The 26,253-nt window shown below is 44.1% G+C and overlaps 1 protein-coding gene across 4 annotated transcripts in view; it reads right to left on the bottom strand.

Annotated features, from left to right (window-relative positions):
• ARHGEF28 (Rho guanine nucleotide exchange factor 28) overlaps positions 1-26,253 on the bottom strand; it is a 362,811-nt gene that overhangs the window by 28,646 nt on the left and 307,912 nt on the right. For 3 of the 4 annotated variants that reach the window (XM_055132605.1, XM_055132609.1, XM_004608516.2), the window contains 6 exons: positions 23,205-23,336; positions 20,007-20,107; positions 17,140-17,178; positions 16,994-17,041; positions 9,857-10,321; positions 7,476-7,776 (listed from right to left, as the gene is read on the bottom strand). In XM_055132605.1, the coding sequence (XP_054988580.1) occupies positions 7,476-7,776; positions 9,857-10,321; positions 16,994-17,041; positions 17,140-17,178; positions 20,007-20,107; positions 23,205-23,336 (1,086 nt within the window). Of the gene's footprint in view, positions 1-7,475; positions 7,777-9,856; positions 10,322-16,993; positions 17,042-17,139; positions 17,179-18,793; positions 18,937-20,006; positions 20,108-23,204; positions 23,337-26,253 lie in introns of those variants that run through there. The other variant, XR_008629316.1, reaches the window with a different exon arrangement.

Genomic DNA, 26,253 nt, shown 5'->3' with positions numbered 1-26,253 from the left:
GGGGACCATGTGGTACCAGGGATCAAAGCTGGACCTGCTGCATGCGCGAAGCATGTCCTCTGGTCTTGCATGTGGCTGACTGGAGTAAAATCCCCGGCATCCCATATAATGTCCCCAGCACCTATCTTCATTTATTACAGACTTTACCATAAATACTAACTGTGGCATTGTATTTGGAAATGTTCTAGTCCCTTCCAAACATAAAAAAAAAAGCAAGTCATTGAAATTTTTGACATTGCTGAATTTTTTTCTAAAAAACATTGAGAAGATACAGGTCAGAGAGAGAGACGATAGCAGTAGGGCATTTGCCTTGCTTGTGCCAATCAAGGTTTAATGCCCGGCACTGCATGTAGTCAAGCAAGCCCTCCCGGAGTGATTCCTGAGTGCAGAGCCAGGAGTAAGCCTGAGAACTGTTAGCTGTGGCCCCCAAAATCAAAACAAAAAAAAACAAAACAAAAATTTAAAAAAATTGACATGGTAAAATAATTTGAATACAATGCTTTGGGTTTTGAAAATATTTTGATGGGCACCAAATAATTATATGGAGTAAAGAGAAATATGCATTTGGAGTCCAAACTTAGTAAGTTATTCTTTTTTTCAATATCTACATAACTGATGCATATAATTTAATCTGGTTCTTGATTTAAATGTTATCATATGCACACAGAAAACCCATAATGCTTTAATTACAGTGAAGGAAAACTTTTTAGGCAATCTACAAATATTGACATCCAAATAAAAATAAAACTGAAAGAAGAAATCTATTTTCATACCACAAAGTGTTTTTCTCTGTTGATTTTTTTATAAAGTCAAATATCATAAACTATTAGATGTTTTTAATAAATATAAAATTTTATTTTATATGGGGGGGAATCCCTCTGTTGATTCTTGGATTGTTCTGAGTGAAGTAGGGGGACCATAAAGTTCTGGGAAAAAAATCAGAGCCAGTTCCATTGTAATGCAAGTGCCTTTACTCTCTCTCTTTCTCCCTCTCTCTCTCTCACTCTCTCTCTTTCTCTCTCTCTTCTCTCTCTCTGGTTCCAGTATGTTCATAATTTTAAAGCGAGGAGGAAAAAATACCATAGGAATAAAGTCTTTGTTTTGTCATTAAGAAGAGGAGTATAATAAAGCATTTATAGGGTCAACTTCATAGCAATTGTCCTACAGGGAATATGTTGTCTAGAGAATTTCAAATTGTCCATTGTGTGGATTAAAGCCATTTACTTTTTCTTATTTTTTTCCTTTTTTTTTGGCAAGGGGCCACACACAGTGGGGCTCAGGACTTAGTCCTGGTGGTGCCCAGAGGACCCTAAAGGCACTGGGGCTTGAATGGGGTCAGTTGAGCAGTTGAGGCAAGACAAGTACCTGATCCCATGGCCCCATGATCCCATGGTCCCCTGTACTATCTCTCTAGCCCCAGATTAAGTTCTGTTTGTTTTCTGTGAGGTAGGGGGGAGGATAGCACACACCCAACAGCAGTCAGGGTTACTCCTGGCTCTGCACTCTCCTGGCAAAGCTTTAGCGACCCTGTGGGGTGCCAGGGATCAAATCTGGGCCAGTCGTGTGCAAACATTCCATCGGCTATACTATCATTCTAGCCTCGAGATAAAGTTTTTAAAGAACCATTTCATTTCTTCTACTAAAATAAAATCAAACACCAATTTGGATTTACTGTTTAAACATGCAAGAATTTTGATCCGAAAACTAATTCTAAAACTGAAAAATGAAGTTCTTTAAATTGTTTAACGTTTTTATTGAATCAGTGTGATAGACCCTCACAAAGCTGTTCATGATTGTATATCGGTCATAAAGTGTTCAAACATCCATCCCTCCACCAGTGTACATTTCCCAGTACCAGTGTCCCCAGATCCCCTCCCATCACACCCCACTCCCCCACTCCCCAGTCCCTGCCTCTCTCTCTCTCTCTCTCTCTCTCTCTCTCTCTCTCTCTCTCTCTCTCTCTCTCTCTCTCTCTCTCCTTTTGGGCATTGTGGTTTGCAATATTGATATTAAAAGAATATCAAGAATATCCCTTTACCGACACTCGGGGGCTCTCGGGAAGGGGGCGGTACCGCCCCTCCCCCCCGCGCCCAGATGTGACCCCAGTGCTCCACGTGTGTGGCCTCTCCGCAGCTGCATGAGAATGATCCTAGAGGCCAGCTATACTACTTTTGGTACTGGCAGCTTCTTGCAGAAATATCTCTAGACTATGAACTAAGCCGAGGCCCCATGTCTGCCCAGGAGGCGAAAGGTTTTTTCTCTCTCGCATTTTCCTTGCCTGGGGCAAAGGGCATGGTGACTGCCAGCTTATGAGGACCACTAATGAGAGGTACAAGCTTGCAATGATCCAATTTCTGCCACAAATTTCCCTGGACTTAATTACTAAAATACAGAAATCCAAAACCTCATATTTCTTCAGGTCTGATTCTAGGGGGGAAACTCCACACAGTAATAGTGAGTTTTTTGTTGAAATATTGAATGTAACCAAAATAAAGAGAAAGTAAACTGAAATTTATCAGTTACACAGGTAGGGGGGCTGGGAGGGTTAGGGGGTGGGAGGTATACTGGGGTTTTATTGGTGGTGGAATATGTGCACTGGTGAAGGGATGGTTGTTTGAGCATTGTAAAACTGAGACCTATGCCTGAAAGCTTTGTAAGTTTCCACATGGTGATTCAATAAAAATTGAAAAAAAAAGAATATCCCTTTACCTATTTTTAACACCCAGTTCTAGTCCAGCATAATCATTTCCAGCTTCCTAGCCATTATTGTCATACCAGTCTCTTCTCTATCTTACCTACCCTCAGTCCCACAAATACTTGTGGTTAGATCCAACTATTGACCAGGCCTCCTAAAAATAAAATTCTTTAAAGTGTTATCTTTAAAAAATTATAAATAATTTGAAACTATTATTAGGCAACATAAAAGGAACAAAGCATCGATAAGATGTTACTTATGGAAAACAAGTAACTAAAAGGACATTTATTTTTTTTAATGTGCTCATAATCCTTTTAAGCCCTGATCATAGCAAAGCCAAAGACCGAGAAATATTTTCTAAATGGTAATATTCAAATGGGAAACACCCACCTAACACAAAAACATTAATTCAAAGAAAAATTCTTTAACTCAAAAAGACATATGCTTACGCATAAAGATATATGTTCATTACAGTGCTAAGTACAATGGCCAGAATATTTCAAAGACCCAAATGACCAATGACAGATGTGTGATAAAGAACTTGTAATGCCTTACACAGCCATAAGAAAAGATGAAATCGGCAGAGATCCTCCTGGACCCCACACAAGTTTGAGTTGTCTGGGGTACCCCAGAGGCAGAGTTGATTGGAGGTGTGAGCCCAGTGCATGCCCAAACAGAGTCCTGGCAGCTGAAAACCTCCACACTCCACAATTACTGGCAAGCTCCCGGCCAGACTCCAGTACTCAGAAGATTAATCAGAAATCAGAGATTAGCAGAAATTAATATGTTGTTGAAAAACTAGAGGTATTCAGGTTTTGTGACTCAAATCTCCAGTCTTCCATGGAGTCTGGGATGGGCTACCTCCTCACCCCCACCTCCCCATACTTTTGGAAGTCCCCAAAGTCATGCCCAGGCCCCAAAGCCACCACTCACTTTAAAATTTAACTCCTGCTATATCACCCATTAAAAATTCTGAACTTCCCCGAGTGACATCTCAAACTCTACATCTCATATAAACTAGGAGTAGCACACCAAATTGAATGGGGTGTAATGTAGAAGGCAAACAACCTTGATTAACAAAATATAAATACAGAAGTCTTAACATCTTAGTTATCTTATACAAGGGCTTAATGGCTCCATGGTGAGATACAATAATTGTCACCAACTTTCTCCTAAGAAAAAAATTTTTTTAAATTTTGCTATTAGCAAATTATTTATAACAAGTAATACAAAATAAATTATTGAGGTCCTGTTATGGAGGCAGTCTGAAGGGGTGGTTGGGAAATACTGGTGGTGGGGAGGTCCAATGGTGGTGAAATTTGTGTTGGAATATTGAATATCTGTAACAAATCATCATGAATAACTGCAAGATATTTTATTTCTAGACAAACTAGAAATAAAAAGGAAAAAACAAGATGAAATCATGCAGTTTGTTAGGGCACGGATGGAACTGCAGTGTATCATATTAAGTGAAATAAGTCGGAGGGAGGACAAATACTAGATGATCTCACTCATTGGTGAGATAATATTAAAAATGATGATAAATCCTTGGCCTTGGATTACAGAACTGAGAATACTTAGCAATGGGAAGAATGGATAGGGGGGTAATGAGGAGGTGGGCTGGAATGTAAGGACATCGGCAGAGGGTCTTAAACACTTTGGTGGTGATGAGGTGAGATAACCGTGTGCACCAAAACGATGATAACACTGTTATAGCCATGTGATCTAAACTATAATAATTAACTTTTCTAATTTAAGGGAAGAGATAAAGAAAGACCAGCCCTTACTTGCTAGCATTACAACAGAATTTATTTGCTATCTACCCCAAGTTCTCAAAACATGCAATTCAAACCAGTTTTCTCAAAACTAAACACTTATATAATGTAATGAATGATTAAGAGCAAGTCCCAGGTTCCATCTGGCACTGCCATGTACTTATCTGTGTGGCTTTAGATAAGTCCTGGCACCTCTCCATCTATTTGTCCTCTCAGAAAAAAATAATAGAACCACTTAGTGAATGGCTGGATTCAGTTCGGTTCTCCATGTAAAACCTTCACCATGGGGCCCAGAGAGATAATCTAGTATGTAAAGTGCTTGCCTTGCACATGACCTGCACAAAATCTATCTCTGCTTTCGCCAATGATCCCCTGAGTACTACCAGGAGTGATCCCTGAGTACAGAGTTAGGAATAAGTTCCTGAGCACTACTGGGTGTAGCTAAAATAAATAAATAAATAAACCTTGCATGATACCTGAAATTTGGTGTCCTGTAATTGTTTAGCAGCAGAGGTGATGGACCAATACAAAAATTCGTTGCAACCAGAGCACAAAGAGCACACACACAAAAATACTGTATTGAGAAAACAAGGGAAAATTCCTATCTCAATGACAGTTTAAACACATGAGTGGATTTCATTTCCACACCATTTATTCCCATCACATTTACTGTTGCAGAAATACACATTTCTCTCCATCTGAACAGACCATATGAATACAGCATAGGATCAGACCCAAGAGCACAGCATCCTTCAAGGTGACCTTTGGGGCCTATCCATGAAGTCTGCAGTGCAGCATTGGTAAAATCATAAACACACATCTCACAAGACACACCTAGTCACGAATATTCGAGACAGATCTCGTTAGCCACATTTCTATGGGATGTATGTCCTTGGTAGTGGTCACTGACAACTTGCTCAAAATGTCACCAGCAAAATGCCAAAGCTGGAGAGAAGAGCGCAGTCCAGCATAGGACTGGCAGTGCTGGGCTGACTTGGCTCAGATCAACTCAGCCTGCAGCACACAGGCAAAGCTGTGTAAAGACCACCAGCAGTGGGTAACTGTGAATGAGTTTCAAGAGTAAGAGCTGTGAATGCCATGGAGAGGGGGAGCAGTGTTATCTGGCTCTGACAAGCCTCTCAACAATACAGATCCAATTTTCACTCTTCTTCCCTACCACCTCCTAATCTCTGGCTCTCTTTTCCTCTTCTTCAGAAATTTCTTATCACAGTCAAGTCAGCAAACACAAATAGAGTTTTCGACTAGTTGCAAAACTTTGCAGGTTTCCACACGCTGCGTTTCTAACCAACCCCTTACTTAAACATACCCCAGGATGTTCCGGGGGAAATTCAGACCCAAATTGATTTTATTTTCTGTCAATGTCCTCACTGAGTCCTTGACCAGCACTGGACATACAATCTCTTCTGAGTAAGGACATTTTTCTCAGTCTTTCACTTGGCTGTTTTCCTTAGACATGGAGAGACTAATTTTGTATATAATCACTATTTATTTCCTTAGTACATTTTCTATCTCCTGCAAGAGTACTGCCAAATATTTCCAAGCTTTCTGGTTTGAGACATAAAATCAACAGAAACGAAAAAGGAGAGACACCAAAAACTAAGAGAAGGAATACTTCCTTTAAGCAAAAACTCAATGTGGTTTGCCTTAAGCTGAGCTTTTGAATTATAGATTAAGCCAGACCACAAAGTCACACTGACAAAACACACACACACACACCACACACACACACACACACACACACACAAAGAAAGTTCTGCAAATAGCTGTTAATGAATCAGGAGAGCAAAGGCCCAGACATCTAGAAAAAGCAAACGGTGCTGCTGACCCCACAGGGTAACAGATCTCAGGGTTAAGTCTTCCAAATCCTACCTGATGCCCCTTTTTACCCCAAAGAACTATTCCATTGTATTATCACTTTTGAAAAAATATTTTAAATCATGCTTTCCATTTTTTGATTTTGATTTTCCAGAATCATTCCACTTTCTCCTGTACACTGATAAGAAGAATTTATAACAATAACTAGATAAAGTATAGTCCAGGACTGATCCAACATTTTTGGGATCAGTACTCCATCAACTTTCAGACAAAGTCAGAACTGTGTCTTTGAAACTTTGCATGGTTGAAAAATCCACCTAAATAAATGACAAACTAAGTGTCATGTTCAGCCAGGATGACAACACAGTGTCCAGGTCTGAGAATCTCTATCCTAGTGCTTTGCCTGACATTTCCAAAACATTGTATTGTGGGGGATGGGTGCCAGTCATTTGCTTATTCTAGTGTGTGCCATCTGTTTTTTGGTACAGCAGTTTCTAGTTCTCATTCCCTACCTAATATCCCACAGAAAACAATTTACAATAGACAGATTTAAATCATCTGGATTCACATGGCGGGGGCAGCTCAAGCTGCCTTTCTTTTATAGTTGGCAAATGTTTTCATGGGAGTAGCAAATTGTGTTATTCTGAGGTACTTACAGACACACGACGCCTTTTTTGGACAATGACAAATGATGTTAACAGTCTCACCTTGGGTGTTTAACAGCAGTACAGAAGATTTCACCAACATTACAGGAAATTGCTGTTCTAGACAATAAGGTCCCACCACAAATCCTGTCCATAGCTTTTATTTCTGAGACAAGAATATGTGTAGCAGGATGTGGTAAGGCCTACGGGGAGGACTAAGCATCAACTACTTCACTTTTAAGGGAGAGTTTAGCCTTTAACCTGCAGAACTGAAAACCTCATCTGGTTCTTACATCTCAAAGGTATTCTCCAAGCACTCCAACCATTTCTAGCTTGTCTACAGACTTCCCAACGGAAGGCAAGTCTCAGGCTTTTTTACCCCTAAGAGAACCTGAGGCCACTATCTCCGGCTCATCAGCGTCAATTTATTTAGGGTCCACTTTGATTCATTGTAAAGAGCCCAACCACTCAGAGAATATAGCTTCCTTTTGAAACTACACAGATGATGTTTAAAGTATTAATTACCATTTTTACAAGGATCCTGGCTGCTTGGGTGGGAAGGAGGTGATGGCTGACGGGACCCAGCAGCTGGCCACAGTTCAGGGCTGACCTCAGAGGGTTGACAAAGGTCCGTCTTGAGGAGGTCTGCTGGATTGTCACTAGTCCTTACCAAATCTGAATCAGGTCTATGTAGTGGGACAGTGGACTCCTGATGGACACCTGACAGAGTGGGTCTGTTGAAAGTGTTCGGTGATATTTTTACTGCAGCATCACTGATGAATGAATTTTCATGACAGAAACTCTCAGACCTATTGAGTTCCACTCCCTGTGTAAGAAGAGACAGAAAAAGCACAATTATGTCTCCAGCAACTCACACGTTTCATCAAGTGCTTATTCCAAACAGTATTGAGCAATTAAGATTTTAATAAGTAAGCAGCTAGGGAGTAAAGGGGTGAAGGCATTTGCCTTGCGTGTAGCTAACCAGGGAGTTCAATCCCTAGAACTGCATATGGTCCCCTGAGCACTGCTGAGAGAAATCCCTGAACACAGAGCCAGAACTAGCCCCTGGGCCCTGCTAGCTGTGGCCTAAAAGACTCCACCTCCAATTTTTTTCAAGTTCCGTGAGGTCAAGAGGAATATTACCTTTTGGCTCCTCTCCCATCTCTTTTATTTATTCATTTACTTACTTATTTATTTGCTTTTTGGGTCACACCCGGCAATGCACAGGAGTTACTCCTGGCTCTGCACTCAGGAATGACTCCTGGAGGTGCTCAGGGGACCATAGGGGATGCTGGGAATCGAACTCAGGTTGGCCCCATGCAAGGCAAATGCCCTACCTGCTGTGCTATCACTCCAGCCCCTTCCATCTCTTTTAATAAAATAGTACCCAGAATTTTGATTTGCTACGTGTGGTGTATTCTTTTGGTTTAAAAAAAAAATCAAGTCAAAAGAACTAACAACAAAAAAAAAATTAAAAAATTAAAAAAAATTAAAACCCGAGCCAAGCAACAGTACTCTCTGCCATCAAAGTGCTTCCAGTTTATTTTAATGAGAGAATACACTTTTACTTTGCTAAGTTAAGAAATTGGATACATATTCATACATCCATGAGGTATTTGCAATACGTGTGATCGAGCTGATTTGCAAGGAAAATCAGACAAGATACATAAGCTTTCTGATAAGCGCATATCAAGCTTCACAACTCTGTGCACTGTTGACAGAAAGCGAGCACGCACATGCATAGCACAGGGCTTCTGGGCCAGCGGAACTGTTGAACTGTCGAGGTGGAACGGAAACACAGAACCTTGGGAAAGATTTTATCTTGCCCCATTGTTAATGAGTAAACTCAGATTAACTACCCTGAGTGAATGGAGTTTTGAACTCACCCTGTCAAACTTACAAAGAGGAGGAGGAGCTTGGGACAACAATAGCATGGAGCAGATTAAATCCAGTCCCTGTAATGCTGATCTAATCAAAGGCATAGATTATCTATACGGAACCAGAACTAGGGAGGCGATCATGGAAAGAGGGAACTCCATTCCCCTACCCCCCACCCCACAATGGTGAGGGCGCCTCACCCCAAGCAAACAAGTCCATTCCCACACTGCACCCCACAGGCCTTCGTTCTGGGCCAGATGTACATGAACTGTCTCTGAATGACTCGGCTTCTGCACTATTAGGCCTTGGCCTTGAATGACTATGGGAGTTGTGTGCAATAAGCAAAATGGACATTTTTTTTTCTTTTTGGGTCACACCCAGCGATGCACCGGGGTTACTCCTGGCTCTGCACTCAGGAATTAACCCTGCTGGTGCTCAAGGGACCATATGGGATGCTCGCATTCGAACCTGGGTTAGATGAATGCAAGGCAAACGCTCTACCCGCTGTGCTATTGCTCCAGCACCCCAAATGGACAGCTATTGAGCGGACAGAGAGAGAAAGACGGCTCAATGGGCTGAGTGCATGCATTGCATGCATGATGCCCCAGTGCTAGCCCTGATACCACGTGGTCCTGGAACACAGCTAGGAGTGCCCTCCGAATCCTGAGCTGGGAGACCGTACGGCAGTTAGTTAAAGGCACATGTCTGGTGTGTGCCTGATCTGAGTTCGATTCCCGGCACCATGTAGTCCCCGAGCATCCCTCGGTATGGCAGCCCTGGAGACCCCCACGCTCCCCACCCAGTACTGCCAGGCTGGCCCACAGGTTCCCCAGCAATGCAGAGCCCAAGCATCGCAGCAGCTTTGGGTCCTTGCATTGAACTGACAATGGCCGGTGCGGGGTCTCCCGAACCCCCAGAGCACTACTTGGGAGACGCAGCGCCTCCCCAAACAAACACAGGGCAGAGCTGGAGTCGCCCTCCCCAGGATGAGTCACCCTGCCCCGTCCTAGAGAAGGCCTTCCCCCTACCTCGTGGGCTCCCGGAGAGAAGGCGGCGGGAAGGCTGCTCTGGCGGCTGTGCCTCCACCGGCGCAGCAGGCTCTGCTGGGCGCGCATCCGCTCCCGCTCCTTCTCCACCAGCCGCTGGCCCTCCCGCAGCCTCTCCAGGTTCTGCTGGTACTCCTGCAGCTGCTGGTCCAGCTCGCCGCGGCTCCGCAGCAGCAGCTCCTCCTGCGACTGGCACTGCCGCTCGCGCTCCTGCAGCCAGCTGGCCTTGGCCTCCTGCGCCCGCTGCTGCTGGTCGCACCGGCGGTGCCAGCGCCGCTGGTCCTGCTGGAACTGGAGCTGGAGCTTGTGGATGTCGCCCAACTCCTCCCGCCGCTTCTCCAGGTCCGGGAAGGCGCCTCGGAGAGGGGGCCCGGGACACAGGCGTTCCTGCTGCTGGAGCACCAGCTTGTGGATCTCAATGTGGCTGTCCTGGATGGTCAAGGCGGCCTGGTGAAGCAAAGGGGAAACGGGTCAGTCAGGGCTGTCCCAGGCAGTGGCGCCTGCACTCACCACCGCCTGGGCCACAGAAAGCCTCGCCACGTCATGGCCTCTAAGTGCGTGTGCAAAGCAGTTTTCTCTAAGATGCTTCCCGAGACAGACTTGGCACACCAGAGAAGCGTTGTCTGAAATTCCTCTAGCTAGAGGACTCGGGGATTGATATACATATAACAGCAAATATGCCCAAAGGCTAGACCCACCCAACTTTCAAAAAGTAAGTTTGTCACAGCTGTCGAAGAGGACTGTCTTCTGGGTAAGAATTTATACATAATGTTCAAGGAGCTTCATTCCTGCTACATGTCCCCATTCTGTACCTCAAGCCTCTTTGGAAAAGATTTTATGAAAATGTGAGACTACGCAAGGGTCGGACCCTTTACTTTGAGGGGCATACTAGAAATTATTGCAAGTGCAACCACCTTTATGTAAAGACATAAAAATAAAGGTCAGTGGGTCAGAGCAATAGCACAACGGGTAAAGCAATTAACTGCTTTGCATGCAACTGATGCAGGTTCCAGCCCCAGCTCCTCAGTTGACTCCTGAGCACAGTAAAGAGTGAAGTCTGAGTGCAGAGCCAGGAATAAGCACTGAGCAAAGAGGATATGGGACCAAAGGGGGAAAAAAAAGATAAAATGAAAAACAAATAAATACAGCACTTGGACACCTTTGGTAAATTATCTCTTTATAATGTCTAAGAATGGTAGTTAACAACCTATTTCATGGCCAGAGACATAGCTTGAAGGCTGAAGTACCTGCCCCAGCATGTACACTGTCCTGAGTTCAGTCCCCAGCATCAAATGCCCCCTGAGTATGTTGGGGTAACCCTGGTAGCTCCCTGACCTCTGTGTACAAGCAGGATCATATAGCTGTGCCCGATAGTTCGGATTGAACCCGAACTATCCAGCCCCCAGGTCCCTGAGCACCGAGGTACCTAACTGGTTAAGAGCCTCCTTACCATTTCTTTGTACTATTGCAGGAAGGCCCTGCATAAAACACTAAGCTGAGATTCATTTCTTTAATAGATTGCTAACAGGAGGCCAGGATGATTAAGGGAAGATAGATACGCCAAAGCCCAGAGGACATTACCAACCAGATTAAAAGCATTTTGAGTTATGGTATCTGCTTATGAAAAGTTTGGCAGCATCAAAGGAAATAATTGCCACAGTTTGGAAAGATTCCACAAAACAGAACAAAACAACAACAACAACAACAAAATCTTTACGGATGACCTTGGAAGCTTTTAATTTTTAAAGTTCCCATTTTAAAGTGCAAAAAAGCACAGAAGGAACACATTGGGAAAGGCCGCATACCGGGTGTGTGTGTGTGTTTTGACTCATTATAAGAAGTTATTACTCTCCGAGGGATAAATATACATTTTTCTTCCCTGAGAATCTTTAAAGTTGTCCATGTAACAGATGCCGGGAGTAAAGAGGCTAGATCAGCAGTTTCCTACACTTTTGAAGGCTAAAGAACTAAGGCATTTCTTAATTGGTACGTGTTTTGCAATAAAACTCCAGAATATATTCACTGGGGTCTTTGGAAAGAAAGGTCATGTTTTTTAATTTGGAAATAAACGTAAAGTTTTCACAGTCAACTGAATGTGTACTGCCTTTTAGAAGTTATTGTCAAGTCAAACAATGATGATCATTGAGAACAGCTACTATTGATCTTTAAATATGAAATAACAGCACCAAAAGACTTATCAATGAGAACTCCACTGGCTACAGCCAATTGCAGAATAAATATCCCCACTTCATTATGTTCAATCTTTTATTTTTGTTTGTTTTTTGCATTGGGGGCCACATCCGGTGGTGGCCACATCAGGGCTTGCTCCTGGCTCTGAGCTCAGGAATCAGTCCTAGGAGAGCTCCACGTACCATATGGGATGCCAGGGATTGAACCCAGGTCAGCTGCATGCAAGGCAAGTGTCTTAACCTTTGTATTATCTCTCTGGCCGCATAATTCTATTCAATCTTAAAAGACGTGCATATGGTAAAAAAAAGAAAAAAACAATATTTTATACATCAAAACTACCACAAACAATGATAGCTGTCATGTCCAGGTTACAATTAGGTTCATCAAATGAAATCACAAAGTGTCCTTGCCTATGCTACATGTAGGCTAAAACCACTCTTTTCTCTGGCACAGAAGGAGAGTTGAGAGAGATTCATTTCCACTCTTCAAGCTTTTATATTTAAGGCAGAGAACATCACTTGCTTTTCAAATGTAGAGAAATTCTTGATACATCCTAAACTCTTTTTTTTTTTGTAGGAATCACTGAGTTCTTTTCTTTCTACACTCCCTATCCTTCAGGATGAGCTCAGCTTAATATTGTCACAATAGCACTGTAGCACTGTTGTCCTGTTGCTCATCGATTTGCTCGAGTAGGCACCAGTAACGTCTCCATTGTGAGACTTGTTGTTACTGTTTTTGGCATATTGAATATGCTACAGGGAGCTTGCCAGGCTCTGCCATGCGGGTGGGATACTGTTGGTAGCTTGCCAGGCTCTCCGAGAGGAATGGAGGAATCGAACCCAGGTCAGCCGCATGCAAGGCAAACACCCTACCTGCTGTGCTATCGCTCCAGTCCATTGTCACACTGTCACAATAGTGATCAAATTTCATTTCCATCTGATTTCAAATACTCCTGTCAAAACCTCCCATCGTGCATAAGAGAGTCTACATGCAAAGTCACAGTTGTGTTATGATCCAAAATCTTTCAGAGCCCTATCCTCTGGCAAGCTCAGAAGCTTGAAGACAATCCTCGATGGATTTGTATTTCCCATGTTGCTCCAACCTCCAGTACTAGGAATAGCTCAGCCTTCCTGAACCTTAAACCACATACAGCTGTATTCAAGGCACAACAGAGACAGGACCTTGTGAGGGCTTTCATCAGACAGCACAAGTCAGGATATTCAATGGTTTTATCTCTGAAAAGTTAATGAACTAAGTGGAAATGATATCCCTTTCTCAGTTTACATTGACAAGGAAGAGGATTTGTTGCACAGGACAAATTAATCTCTAAGAAAACCTGCCCCAAACCAGCATCTCTAATGCAAGACATAAAGGCAATCCCACTAAATCTTGCATGAGACAAGAATGCTTACTCTCACTACTATTTATAGAACACACTTTTCAGAAGTTGGAGCCAAAGCAGTAAGCCAAGAAGATTAAATCGATGCAATTATTATATAAAAGACATAGTACCTTATTTTTAAACAATTTCTTTTTCTCTGGAACACTCAAAAAACATCAACAGAAAAAATGTTAGAAAAAAAATTCAATAAGTAGACCCATTAGAAAAATATAAAAAATATACCAGTTAGAAAATATAAATGTGTGTATGTGATTTGGGGGTCACATCTGGCAGTGCTCAGGGTTTACTCCTGGCTTTGTGCTCAGGGATCACTCCTGGTAATGCTCAGGAGACCATATGCAGTGTTAAGGATCACACCAGGGTCAATTTGACTTCTGTACTATCTCTAAGACGCCCAAATCTATTTCTTTATTTCTACATTTACATAATGATTACATTACACTGGTAACACATTATGGAAAAATACAACAAAGAGATAAAAATAAATGGAAAAAATGTAGTACAAAAAGACAATCAAATATTTTTCATCATAATTTAAGAGATGACTGCGAACATGTTCTCAATCAAATGGACTAAGTATTGCAAAAGTGGCAGTTCCCCCCAACTTAGTTTATTAATATAAAATTGTCATTTCACAGTCTGAGTAGCAGGTAAGAAAGTTTCCAGAGTAATTCTTACATCAGTCTTATAAAAGAGCACAGAGTTAAGCACAAAAAAATTAGTCAGAATAGGTCAGTACTTTTATGTGTACAAATGTAATCCAAAACTTTAAAAATCCTGATAATAATCCTGAGGAAGAATGGGTAGTAAATCAGTAATATATAAGAGAAAGTATTTTTGACACAAAGTATAAATAGGAACACAATAAATGTAGCACAACTTTACATTTTTTTCTGATGAAAGCTCAGATATAATTTGATTTTCCCTATGTAGTAGAAGAAAAAAAATCAGCAGGAACCAGGTAAGAAGTATAGGTTGGTAATAAAATTGTGTGTGTGTGTGCTGTGTTGGTGCGAGGAGTTCAGTTTCAATAATTAATCAAAGAATAGATTAAGATAATCAAGTGCTTTGACCCATTTAATCCAGAAGAAAAAGAGAAGGGTGTTGACTGATTCATTTTGGCAATAACCACCAAACACCTAAAAATAGAATTACCAGTTATTTTTCCGGTAGCAACACTGAGGTATATTAAAAGAGGATTTGAGAAGGAACAGTGATTCTCACCATTGTTCCATGGATGGTACCTACCCATGAGAAAGTTATTGCCACTTAACATAAAGTTTTCTTAATCATATAAAGGTACTTTTATAAGTATTGATAAAAATATATAATATTCTTATAAGTCATGGTTTTTAAAGTTCTGCTTTAGTGGTGTGTAAAACTGTTCTCCTCTATTCACCATTCCATAGGTGTAAATGTTGAAGATGTGCTAAGACACTATTAACAGAAAAGCATAAAATATGATGAACTGGATAAATTTCACATACTCAATATTATACAACCATTAAAAATTGTGCCTTAGGGGTGGAACGATGGTACAGTGGAAGGGTGCTTACTGTGCATGTGGCTGACCCAGGCTTAATTCCCTGACATCCTATATGGTGGCCCCCAGCTCTACCTGGTACTGAGCACAGAGCCAAGAGTAACCTCTGAGCATTGCCGGATATGGCCCCAAACCCTAAATAAATAAATAAAAAGAAAAGTTGTGCCATAGACTAACCACTGAAAAGAGGGCAATGTGCCTTCTGTTAGAGAGTAGATCACTATCATTATCACTTTCATCCCATTGATCCTTGATTTGCTCAAGCAGGCCCAGTAACATCTCCATTCATCCTAGCCCTGAGATTTTAGCAGCCTCTCTTTACTCGTCCTTCAGAATGGTGCTGCATTACAGGCTCTTTCAGGATCAGGGGAATGAGACCCATCATTGTTATTGTATTTGGCATATGAATACGCTACAGGGAGCTTGCCAGGCTCTTCCATGCAGGCAGGAAACTCTGGGTAGCTCGCCAGTTTCTCCGAGAGAGAGAACTAGGCTCTAAGGGAGAACTAGGTTTCCAGAAGCTTGGTTTTATAGTCTCTAGATATTGGCCATTGCTGGGATTACACGGGGCCAGGGGTAGTTTCTGGGTGTGACCGCTTAGCTACTGGAAAATGGGGGACCTGGGTGGAGGAGGCCCAGTCCTGATCTGAGCAGGCTTGGAGATCTCAGCCTCGTGTCCTGCACACCTGGGTTCCCTGCCAGTTCCTTCATGCGTGAGACTCATCCGAACATCTGAAGAGTGGCCTTGAGCATGGCTGTGGCTGGGTTCCGGAGGTCTTTGGCTGCCGGGGCTCTGCTCAGAGTGGGGAGGGAAACTCAACCCACCCCTCTGAGGGGCCCTGGTGAAGACAGTCAGGTGTGGAGGCAAGAGACTCTAAAATGATTCTACAAACCTAGAGAGCTGGGGAGATAGCTCAAAGGGCTGGAGCACAAGCTCTGTGTGCAAAGAGGCCCAAGGCAGAATTCCAATCACCACAATATCCCTCAAGCACTGCAGATATGGTCACCGAAAACAAAACCCAACCCACACAGGAACTAGAGACATACGCTCACATGACAATAATTTTCCTTTTTTTTTTTTTTTTTTTTTTGCTTTTTGGGTCACACCCAGCAATGCTCAGGGGTTACTGGCTCTGCACTCAGGAAATACTCCTGGGGGCGCTTGAGGCACCATATGGGATGCTGGGAATTGAACCTGGGTCAGCCTAATGCCCTACCGCTGTGCTATCGTTCCAGCCCCCTAATTTTCCTCTTTTAAAGTCATGTTACTCACCTGCCTTCTCAAATTTTTCATAAAATTTGTAACATTTCCTCTATGCCATTAAAAATAATTTTAAGCCATACAGTAATTAGATGTGTTTGAGCTTCCCCGGGCATGGCAAACCCACAACCTAAATACAAACACAATTCTGATGCTTGTCTTTCCTTGAAGGGAGCCCCTGAGCCACTTGGCATCTTGTGATCGGTTTTTCAGTCCCCAACATCATGTCTGACACAAGAGGGTATGTACACAATAAATAAATAAATGCCGGGGAGGGGGTGCTGGAGGGGGAGGGGCAAACAAAAGAAGGACAAAAAATCTGAACTATTTCACTATTTAACTGTGCTAAAGGCCCAAGGCCACATGTGGAACTGCAAACAGCCTCGGTGTGAATTTAAGCTTTCACCAGCAAACGTGAGTGTCACTGCACTCATTTGGGACCTGCACTGTAACCTTCAAGCCCATGCACAGCCCTCTCCATCACTCCAGGAGATGACCTGTTTTATGGCTTGGGAGAAGAAGGGTATAAAATGTGGTAGAGGTGCTGCCTCATGATGACAAAACCAGATGGCCCGTCAGCCCGAGCTGAGTGACTCTATGGGCTGGCATTCTTCTAAGAGTGTTTTCTGCCTTTCAAATGTTCTCTCCTTCACAGTTTGGGAATGGTCGGATGAAGCAAGTTGCACGAGAAGAACATTCCCGAGGTCAGAGTGGTATAATTACCTGAAGGCTGTAGAGGAGCCGGGTTAAGTTCTGTATCGCTTGTACAATCTGAAAAATAAGGCCATATGTTGTCAAATTCTTGGAAAGACATTCACAGTCCCAAAGTGAGGGATTGCTGACCTCTAAGTAAAGTGGACACAACTCACCTCTGACTGTGAAGAGAGAGGGGGACTTCTACATTCCGCCTGAAATACATAAAGACATAAGACAGTGAGTAACCACGATGCTTTGCTGAAGCAGCATGAAGATACACCATCTAGGAAAAGTCACTCCCAGCCCTTCTATCGCTAACACCTCAGTATCTTCCCAGAAGTCAGACCATTGGGACGATACAGCCAGGTCAGACTATAGAATCAGGCCAGGGCGTGAAGACCAGCCAAGTTCACACAGTCAGAAATCCAAGGTGTCCCCCCAGTTCCCCCTCAAGCATCCCTGCACACAGGCCTGTCCAAGGGGAAGTGCAGCAAACCTCAGTGACAAGACTGCTGGCCTCTGTTTCCCTGACTCAAGGTCCGTGATACACAGAGTCAGTGGCCGGGAGACTAAGCCGGACCCAGAAGTGGCCCAAAGGAGACTTTAGAATGTCTACTCCCGAGTAGGCTCCCTTGGCTGGCCTCCAGCCTGAGCGCCCTGCAGAAGCTTTATCAGCCGAGGCCATGAGTAACTGCAGGAGACCATCTGCTCTTGGGGGTGTAGTCTGTGCCTGGGGCTTAGTTTCCTCGTCAGCATACATCAAGAGCATGGGAGATAGTGAGGGTTTTGGATTTCCCAAGCTGAACGTGGCTATTCAAGGGCTGCCGGCCTTCTTTCATGGGGATACGAGTCCACCCACAGAAGGATTGCATCCGCGTAGCCCAAGCTCTTCCACAAACCCGAGAACAATGCCTGGCACGTATGCAACAGACACTCACAACGCCGGTGTGTAAATAAACACGGAGCACCCCCAGGTGAACGGGGCTCATCAGATTGCCCTCTTGCCAAGAATCGGTAGACTCCCATACGCCTCCTGCTCGTGTCTGGGCAGATTTTAATGGGAACAAAAAGCAGCCACCTGTGATCATGTGCTTGGGTAACTTGGAATTTGGAAAATTCAATGAGTGCAGGCTGGCAATGCCAGGCGGAGCTCTAGCCAGAGCTAGATTTTTCTATGGCTACGATTCCCTGGTGATCGCTTTCCATAGCACCATAGGAAAGTTTCAATAATAAGCTTCACCAATCACAGGGGGAGGGCAAAGGACAGAAGAGCAGATGGAGTTTGGACTTCTCAAATCTGTGCTTCAAAGGGAGTCTAAGAAAAAGCCCCCCTTTGTAGTGAGCTTTGGGTTCTGTTCTCAGGCATATGGCAATAAAAATATCAGATGGAATAGAATATGTATATTCTATAAAAATTGGAAACCATGCAATGAGTTAGATTATGCTACCTGTGCTTACTTATTCCCACGCACATTGAAATAGACAAAGACGTCTATTAGAATGTCCTACTAGATGAAGGTCTACTAGGAGAGGAAGCGCAACTGTCATCTTTTATGGAGTTGGTCTGCCACCTGGTGGTCAGCATGCCTAATTGCAGAGGGTTATTTAGGTACTTGGGCATTTGAGATACAAATTAAATTTCTTAAAATTCTTTTAGAAATACTTTCTTCATTCCATTATGAAAAAATGAAAACTATGCAATCATTTTTAAATGGTTCAAGTGACTTCCTCAAGTCAGTTATTTTGTTTCTCAAAATGCCATGCTAGTGGCAAAGATTTCCAGACAGCTTTATCCCAAGAGGACCCAGGTACTTTAATCTCACTTACCTGTGACTTTAGGGGTGAGAGTCACCACCGACTTCCATTCAAGAGAAAACTATCACTAAGCACCCCTTCCTTCCATCCTTCCTCCCCTTCCTCCAATAGTATAAAAGCAGTTGGAAGCTATAGACTTAAAAGTGAAGTGTGCACTGAAAAGGAGGGAAAGCAGGAATGTTTTAAGAATAGTTTAAAAAAACTCACAGTCAAAATACGTGTAACAAAATATCGCATGCCTATTTTCATTTTGGCCCATGGCATTTTTTTTTTTTAATATCAACCCTCTATAGACTTAAATTCTATGGACTTAAAAATTTCTCTGGACGTGGTTTCTCATAGGCGATATGAGTAAAAACATATAAAACATTCCATGGGTAAAGATCTCACATGTCATTTTCCCACATTAACATACTGGTTTCTGATCATCCACACTTCAGTCGTAGAGAAACTAATAAACTCCTGGGCCCCAGACAAGTCTCGGGTACAGTGGGTGACAATTTGCCTCCCAGAACCATATTATTTATTATACCATGAATGTATGACACTTCTATTTCAATTGTATTAATGAGAACTTTCGTGCATTTGATTTTTAAGAGCATCCTAGGCTATGTATATAGGATATCAAAAAAAGTGTTGCTGGGAATTACTTTCCCCAAGCACCAAGTGGCCAGAGTCAAGAAGAGGCTGTCACCAAAAAAAGGCACATGACACTGTGCCTGGGAACAGGGAGACATCCTGTAAGGAGAGAGCAGAGCGAAAAGAGAGTGAAAGAAGCAAGGCCAAAATAATTCTCGATCCTTTAGCGCCACCTGGTGGCATCAGGTTCCAAGGAAGAAGGGTTCAAGAAGGGTTCCAGGCCAGAAGGGTTCAAGGTGGGAGGGGCGGAGGGAGGGGCGCGGAATAAAGCTAGAGGTGAACAGTGAGGAAAGCAAGACAGTCAGAGAGCGCAGACACACATACACAATCGAGTTTGAAATCTTTTTAATAACATTCCAAGTGTTCCTCTGTTTACACCTACACGATATAGGGCGAGGGAGAACATTTTGAGAAGAAATAAGGTAGAATATGTCGCTATAAATATTGAAATGAAGAACAATGCAGGAACATAAAAAAACGGAAAAACACTTGCGTTCCACTCACTGCCAAGGACAGGCTCTGAGCAGCTGATGTCAGTAACTGTACAAAGGAAACGGCGCAGTTTACTAAAATCGGTTCACAATACCTTCTCCCCTGCATCAGAGACCGCCAAGTCGGTTCCCACACCCTGGGTCCCAGGATCCACATCCCAACAGCCTCTTCCTTCTGCCCCTTCTGTGACTAGTGCTGGAGGCACACACCATCGAGACAGAAACAAAAAGAAAATCATCAGATACAGCCATTGGACAGGGTTCCTCTGTACAGCCCTTTCGTGCCCTACTCTCTACACATTCCAAGCGGGAATCATGACAAAAATCAAGCACTCGGGGCTCTTTGGATGCTCTAGGGGAGAGTTTGGGATAACGTGGAGCCCCTCGGGGATACTGCACGCTGGCAACGGGCATGGGGATACTGTGTCTCTTTCCGGGGCTCTTTCCTACAGAGGCACCCTGCGCACTGTTTGGGTGAGGCAATATCTCTCTCACTCAGGGCCCAGCGAGGGTAGGACTGAAAACACACCTGCGGGGCCAAAGCAAGGGCTGGCAGGGCCATGGAAGGACAGCAGGTCTGTGTGCAGTGCTGCCTGCTAGACCACAAAGGGGCTTAGATCACCGTGAGCAAGGTGTGGGGGGTCCCATGTGCAGCAGTGAGCAGCTTCCTGACCGCTGCAGACCACTAAAGCTTTCTCAGCACCTCTACACAAAAACTATGGCCGTGGCCCCCTCATTCAATAAAAATTCTGGTAACAGTTCCCAGCTGCATTTTTCAGCTCCTTGCTTTAAATTCATCAGTACCATACATACCATATTTTTGAACCCTTGAAAACACAGAAAGACTTGGAATCGAAAATATTTTTTTAAAGCACCAAATTTACAGATTCCACCTCATCTCTTAAACTTTTGCTGGTGGCATCTTATTCATTCCCTTACTCATGTGAACTCGGTGAAAATATACAATAAGATTCAGACACTTGTTAAAATTAGACTTTCTCAAGTCCTCTCATGCAAGATTTCATGGAAACCACGTTAAGTCAGGAGCACAATAAAATAACCACGTTGTGACACAGCTTATAAACATTTTTCCCAGTGCCATCTTGAAATTTAATTTTTAATGAAGGAAATACTTTGTTATATTAAAAAAAAACAAGTCTTTTGAAAATGAAAGTTCTCAAGATCTCCCAAGGCCTCTATGGGGAAAAACAAAGTTTTACTTACGTTGAAATGGCTTTATATTATATCAGCCAAAAATTGTGTTTATTTTGCCCAAACTAGTCGCTGTTTTTTCACTCGCAGCAGCAGGACATGTTCTAGAGGTTTTTCTGTCAAAGATGTCTCCATCCCTCAACTCTTTGAGAAGGAGCCAGGTTCGCCCCTTCGGGGAATCAAGGATGAGCCAATGGGGAACCAATGAGGTGAGACCAATGACAGCAGTGCGGGGAGGGGGTGATGGGTCTCGTCATTCCGTTCTTGGGTTCAGTTTCATAGTGAACTAGAGAAATCCCGGGAACCTTCAGGACGTCAGTTAGAGCCATCCGCCTCATTTGGTCTGGGGAGGACTTAAGCAGAGTCTTGGCCAGCCCATCATGTCGGACTGACAGAAAGCTGACTGGGAAGGGCCTCTGGTCCTCAGGCCCTCACAGAACTCACCCGTCATGCTGAGGAACAGCAGTTTGCCCTCATCAGCCTGACAGAGAACCGACTCTTGGAACCCCATATTCACTCCAGCCCCAGGACTGAATTTTGGGGTGCAAGATCCCACTAACGGTTCCCTGCCCCTATCTCCTCCCCATGGATCCCGACAGCCCAGGCCTCGTGAAGGACAGCTCGAGCCAACATCATGGGTGCCCCTTTGGAACTGTCCCACATCACAGGAGATGTGGACAGAGGCAGGAGGCTGCCTCTCCGGTGTGAGGGAGGGCAGGCCGGGGCAGGTGCGCCTGGCAGCTGCGGGAGCGCAGGCCTCACAGTTGTCCTGAGCCGGGGCTGAGCACAGCAGCTAACATGTATTTTTAGACAGAACTTCCTCAATGGCATAACGAGCCTCCTCTAAAAAGGAAATCACCCAGGGCCACGCAGCTCCCCCGACAGAGGCGGCCTGTGCCGAAATGAAAAACACATGTACATATTCTGAAAATAGAAACCCGGGATTAGATAAAGCAGAATGCAGGGGGAGTAAATAATTATTGGGTCTGCTTAAGAGAAAAAATGTACAGAAGTAAAACTGTGCATTGCTTCTATCTTAATTAACCCAGGGATGTTTTTCAGGGAATATTAAGACGACTTTATCCTCCCCAGCTCGAGCTACAGCTACTAAAGACATTTTCTCCTGTGCACATAAAAATGGGTGGTGGCAGGGTTTCTAACCCCCAGACATATTTTTTATTAAAAAAGACTATGTTCTTATCTCAGAATTATTAAGATAATTCAATGTTTAGCTTACAACGAAATGCAGAGTTGTGATACCTCAGAATTAGGTTCTGAGAAATGATCGGATTCAATTCTAGTCATTTGCTGTTTTTAACAAGAGTCTCAATGAATGAATTTAGACCTGAACCAAAGTGCCTACTGACATATACTGACTGCAGGTGTATGCCAGTAGGGCATTTCTGAGAGAAAGATCCTAGTTTTCTGAGTTATTTTTTTGATGGTTATGAGAGTAAGTTAAAGGACCTTTTTTATTAATAAATTACAAGGATCCTTTTAAATATTCGTTTGTTTGGATTTTTGGGGGGGTAGTCTCTGAGAGGGTTGTTTTGTCTTTAGGACACTTGTGGCACTACTTAGAGTTTACTCCTGGCTCTGCACTCAGGGGTCACTCCTGAATGTGCACAGGGGATCATATGAGGTCCTGGGGATCAAACCCAGGCAGGCTTGTGCCCGGAAAATGCCCTACCAACTGCTATCGCTCTGGGCCCCAAGGATCCCTTCTCATTAAATAAATAAATAAGAGTTCTTTGAACAATGTGTGCAGAATGGCTATTAAAATGGAAATAGGGTAGAATTTGTGGAGGAGACAAACTTCCCTGGCAACAGAAGCAAAACCCACCAACTGTTCTTTTAAATCCCTGTCTTTGGAAGCCTGATGTCCTCATCATAAATATAAATATGTCTTGCATATCAGGTGCAAAATAGGCTCACATATTAACGTCCGGGGTTATTGGGTTTTGTATGATTGAAAAACCATATCCAGTCCCCTCTAAGCAGGTCAGTGGCAGCTCCACTCTACGTGCCACCGTCCTCCGTGGACTGTGCCCCAGCTCTCTGCAGAGTGCGTGTTCACTTACAAGGCGGGGGTGATCCGGGGCTGTCATGAGCACTGAGCAGGTCTGTCAGGACTGAGTCTCCGCAGCCTCCCTCGGGCGCTGGGCAGGGATCGCCCAGCTGGGAGGCCTTCACCGCCACTTGCAGGCTCTCAGCTACAAAGATGGAAGACAAAGATCAATTTTCAAACACGGAGAAACCTTTATACTCATATATACACGTGTCACAGGTATATATGAGTATAAAGGTTTTGAGCTGTATATTTAATATAGACCAGAATCTGGCAAACTATATTTGGCCTGCATCTGCTTTTGCTATGGCCCAGGTTTTTACAGTCTTTTAGACTTTTTAAAATGCAAGCACACGTACACACACACACACATACACACACACACACACACACACATGCTCCAGAAACTGTCTGTTGTCCATAAAATGTACAAGATTAACAATCGAGCCTTTTACAGAAAAATGTTTGTGATTTTTTATAGAAAAAACAGTCATTGCGACTCAATCGTTTTGTGACAAAGGTCACAACAACAATTGTACAACTACAACAACAACAACAAAAACTCATGGCATAAAAATGTCTTAATGCATACAAATTTCTACAACACATCCTTTTTAAAATAGTCTGATGAAGGGGGCCTTGTAACTCAGTTACATATGATACCAGGAATTACAAGTTTCAAATTTTATACTCAGAAATATTAAATACTTTCTGAAAGCACATCCCTCCCCCCAACAACACACCTTAAACTCTCCTTCTCAACATAGACGACTTCCCAACTTTTACCATAGGCTTCCAGATCATTCTCCAGAGGAGTAAACAGATGCGCTTGCAACCAAGCCATAAAAGCTCCCCTTAAGATCTGCTGAGATCCGAGAGCACCAAACCAGCAAAGCAACGTTTTTATTTACAATGGGACATTCTCCCCTCACACTTATGATGCTGAGGAGGATCATTCTGAGGAGCCTTTATAAATACCCTGGCCAAAAACACGCAGTGATCACCTGCTGCTGGGGCATCAGGCACTGGAGAGCTGCTGGGAGAGTTCACAGAGTAGAGAAGAGACACGCATGACTCCCCACCCTGCAAGGCGTCAGGTGAGCAGTGTCACCGGGCACATGGCTCAGCACACTGGAGCAGCAGGGACAGGACTCACCTGAGCCCGCGGGGTCAGGAAAACCCTCGTACAGGGAGGAACACAGAGCAGAACCTTGCAGAAATGTTGGGATTCAAGAGGCAGAGAGGGGCTGGGGAGATGGTACAGCCAGGAGGGTGCTTGCCTTGCACCCAGATATCTGGGGTTTGATCCCTGGTAGCACATATGAGTCCCCCCCCCACCGAGCACCAGTGTGTGTGGCCCCCAAACCAAAAAGAAAACAGTGGGGAGAGGTGGTGCAGACAGAGAAAAGGAAGGGAAGGGAATAAGAATGGTGCCACAGAGATCCAGAAAGACATCCATGCCAGTCTGTTCTTCCAAAAGTCAGTGACAGCTCCCGGACTCAGCTTCCTGCTGTGTCTCTAATCTAGGGAGTGGTCAGTTATGCACTATGGGGCCCATGCTGGCTCTCAATGGCTCTAGATTTTTACTTTTCCACCTCTGGAATGGTGCCAGAAGAATTAAGCAGATGGACCTAAATCTAGTAAACTTTAGGGAGCATGTGGGTGGGGCGGGGCAGAGGCAAAAAACCCTAAAGCTTCTGCCTGACTTGGAGAGAGGAAGGCATACCCATTAAAGATGTCACAAGGTCACCAGTTTTTATCAACCCATTGAGAATCCTTTGACTTAGGTTCCAAAGCACATCTTGCGTCTGCCTTCTCCAGGCCCAGTGCCAACAGTCCTGCTCTGTGTCAGGGTCCCAAACCAGTCTTCTCATCTCAGCTTGTCACTAGTCCCTCCCCCTCCCCACCCTGCCTCCGTCTGCTCTGCCCTCCAGAGTGGCCAACCTACCACTGCAAGAGGAAGAAAATGAGATGAAGCCACCTGGGCGATTGAAAGCATCTATCAGAGAGACAGAGAGAGACAGAGAAGAAGAAGAAAAAGAAAAGTATCTGCCATAGAGGCAGTTTGGAAGTGGGTGGGAGGGAAACTAGGAACACCGATGTTGGGAGATGTGCACTGGTGAAGTGATGGGTGTTGGAATATTACATGACCGAAACACAATCATGAACAACTTTTTAACTGAGTATCTCATGTGATAAAAAAAAAAAAAGCGTCTAACAACTTTTCATCAATTCTAGGTCGTTTCCCCAACTCCTCCCTAAAGCACTGGTTCCTGGTCACCTGGGCTTCCTCCTTCTGCCCCTGCACACTGGCCTTCCTTTCTCAGATTAATACAAGCTCATCTCAAAAGCAGGGACTTGGTATGTGCCCCCTGGCCCTGGCAGTGCTTCCCCAGAGCTGGCTGCTTTACATGTGTCAGACATGGCCAGAACAATAGACAGTCGAGTGAGTAGGGCTTTTGCCTTGCACGCAGCTAACCTGGGTGTGATTCCTGGCATCCCACATGGTCCTCTGCGCACCTTCAAGGGTAATTCTGAGTGCAGAGTGGGATCAAACCCCAATTCTGTGCTGGTGGAGACCATGTTTGGTACCAGGGATCCAATCCCAATTAAGTGGGTGTGAGGCAAAGCGCCCTACTGGCTGTACCATCTCCCCAGTCCCCCATCTCTGCCTCTTGAATCCCAACCTTTCTGCGAGGCTCTACTCTGTGTTCCTCTCCTGTGTGAGGTCTTTCCTGATCTCACAGGCTCAGGTGAGTCCTGCCCCTTGCTGCTGCAGGGTGTGGAGATATGTGGCTGGGGACGGACGCTGCTCACCTGCTGTGCTGCCCAGGAGGCACTGCCCCGTCTAGGGGGCATCATTGTACCCAGGAGGTATCACCCTGTCCACAAGGCATCCCCTTGTCTGGGAGGCAACCCCCATTGAGACCGGAACTCATCTTCCCTAGCACCATCACTCACTTCTCCTCCCTCTGCCTGCTTGAATTCATAGCAATTGCCTCACCCTGACTCGGTCTTTATTTGAAACGTAAGTTCCAGGAAAGTGAAGACTTTGCCTGGTT

Source organism: Sorex araneus, chromosome 1, assembly GCF_027595985.1.
Source record: "Sorex araneus isolate mSorAra2 chromosome 1, mSorAra2.pri, whole genome shotgun sequence".
Classification (NCBI taxonomy): Eukaryota; Metazoa; Chordata; class Mammalia; order Eulipotyphla; family Soricidae; genus Sorex; species Sorex araneus.
This window is presented reverse-complemented; position numbering and strand designations above follow the sequence as displayed.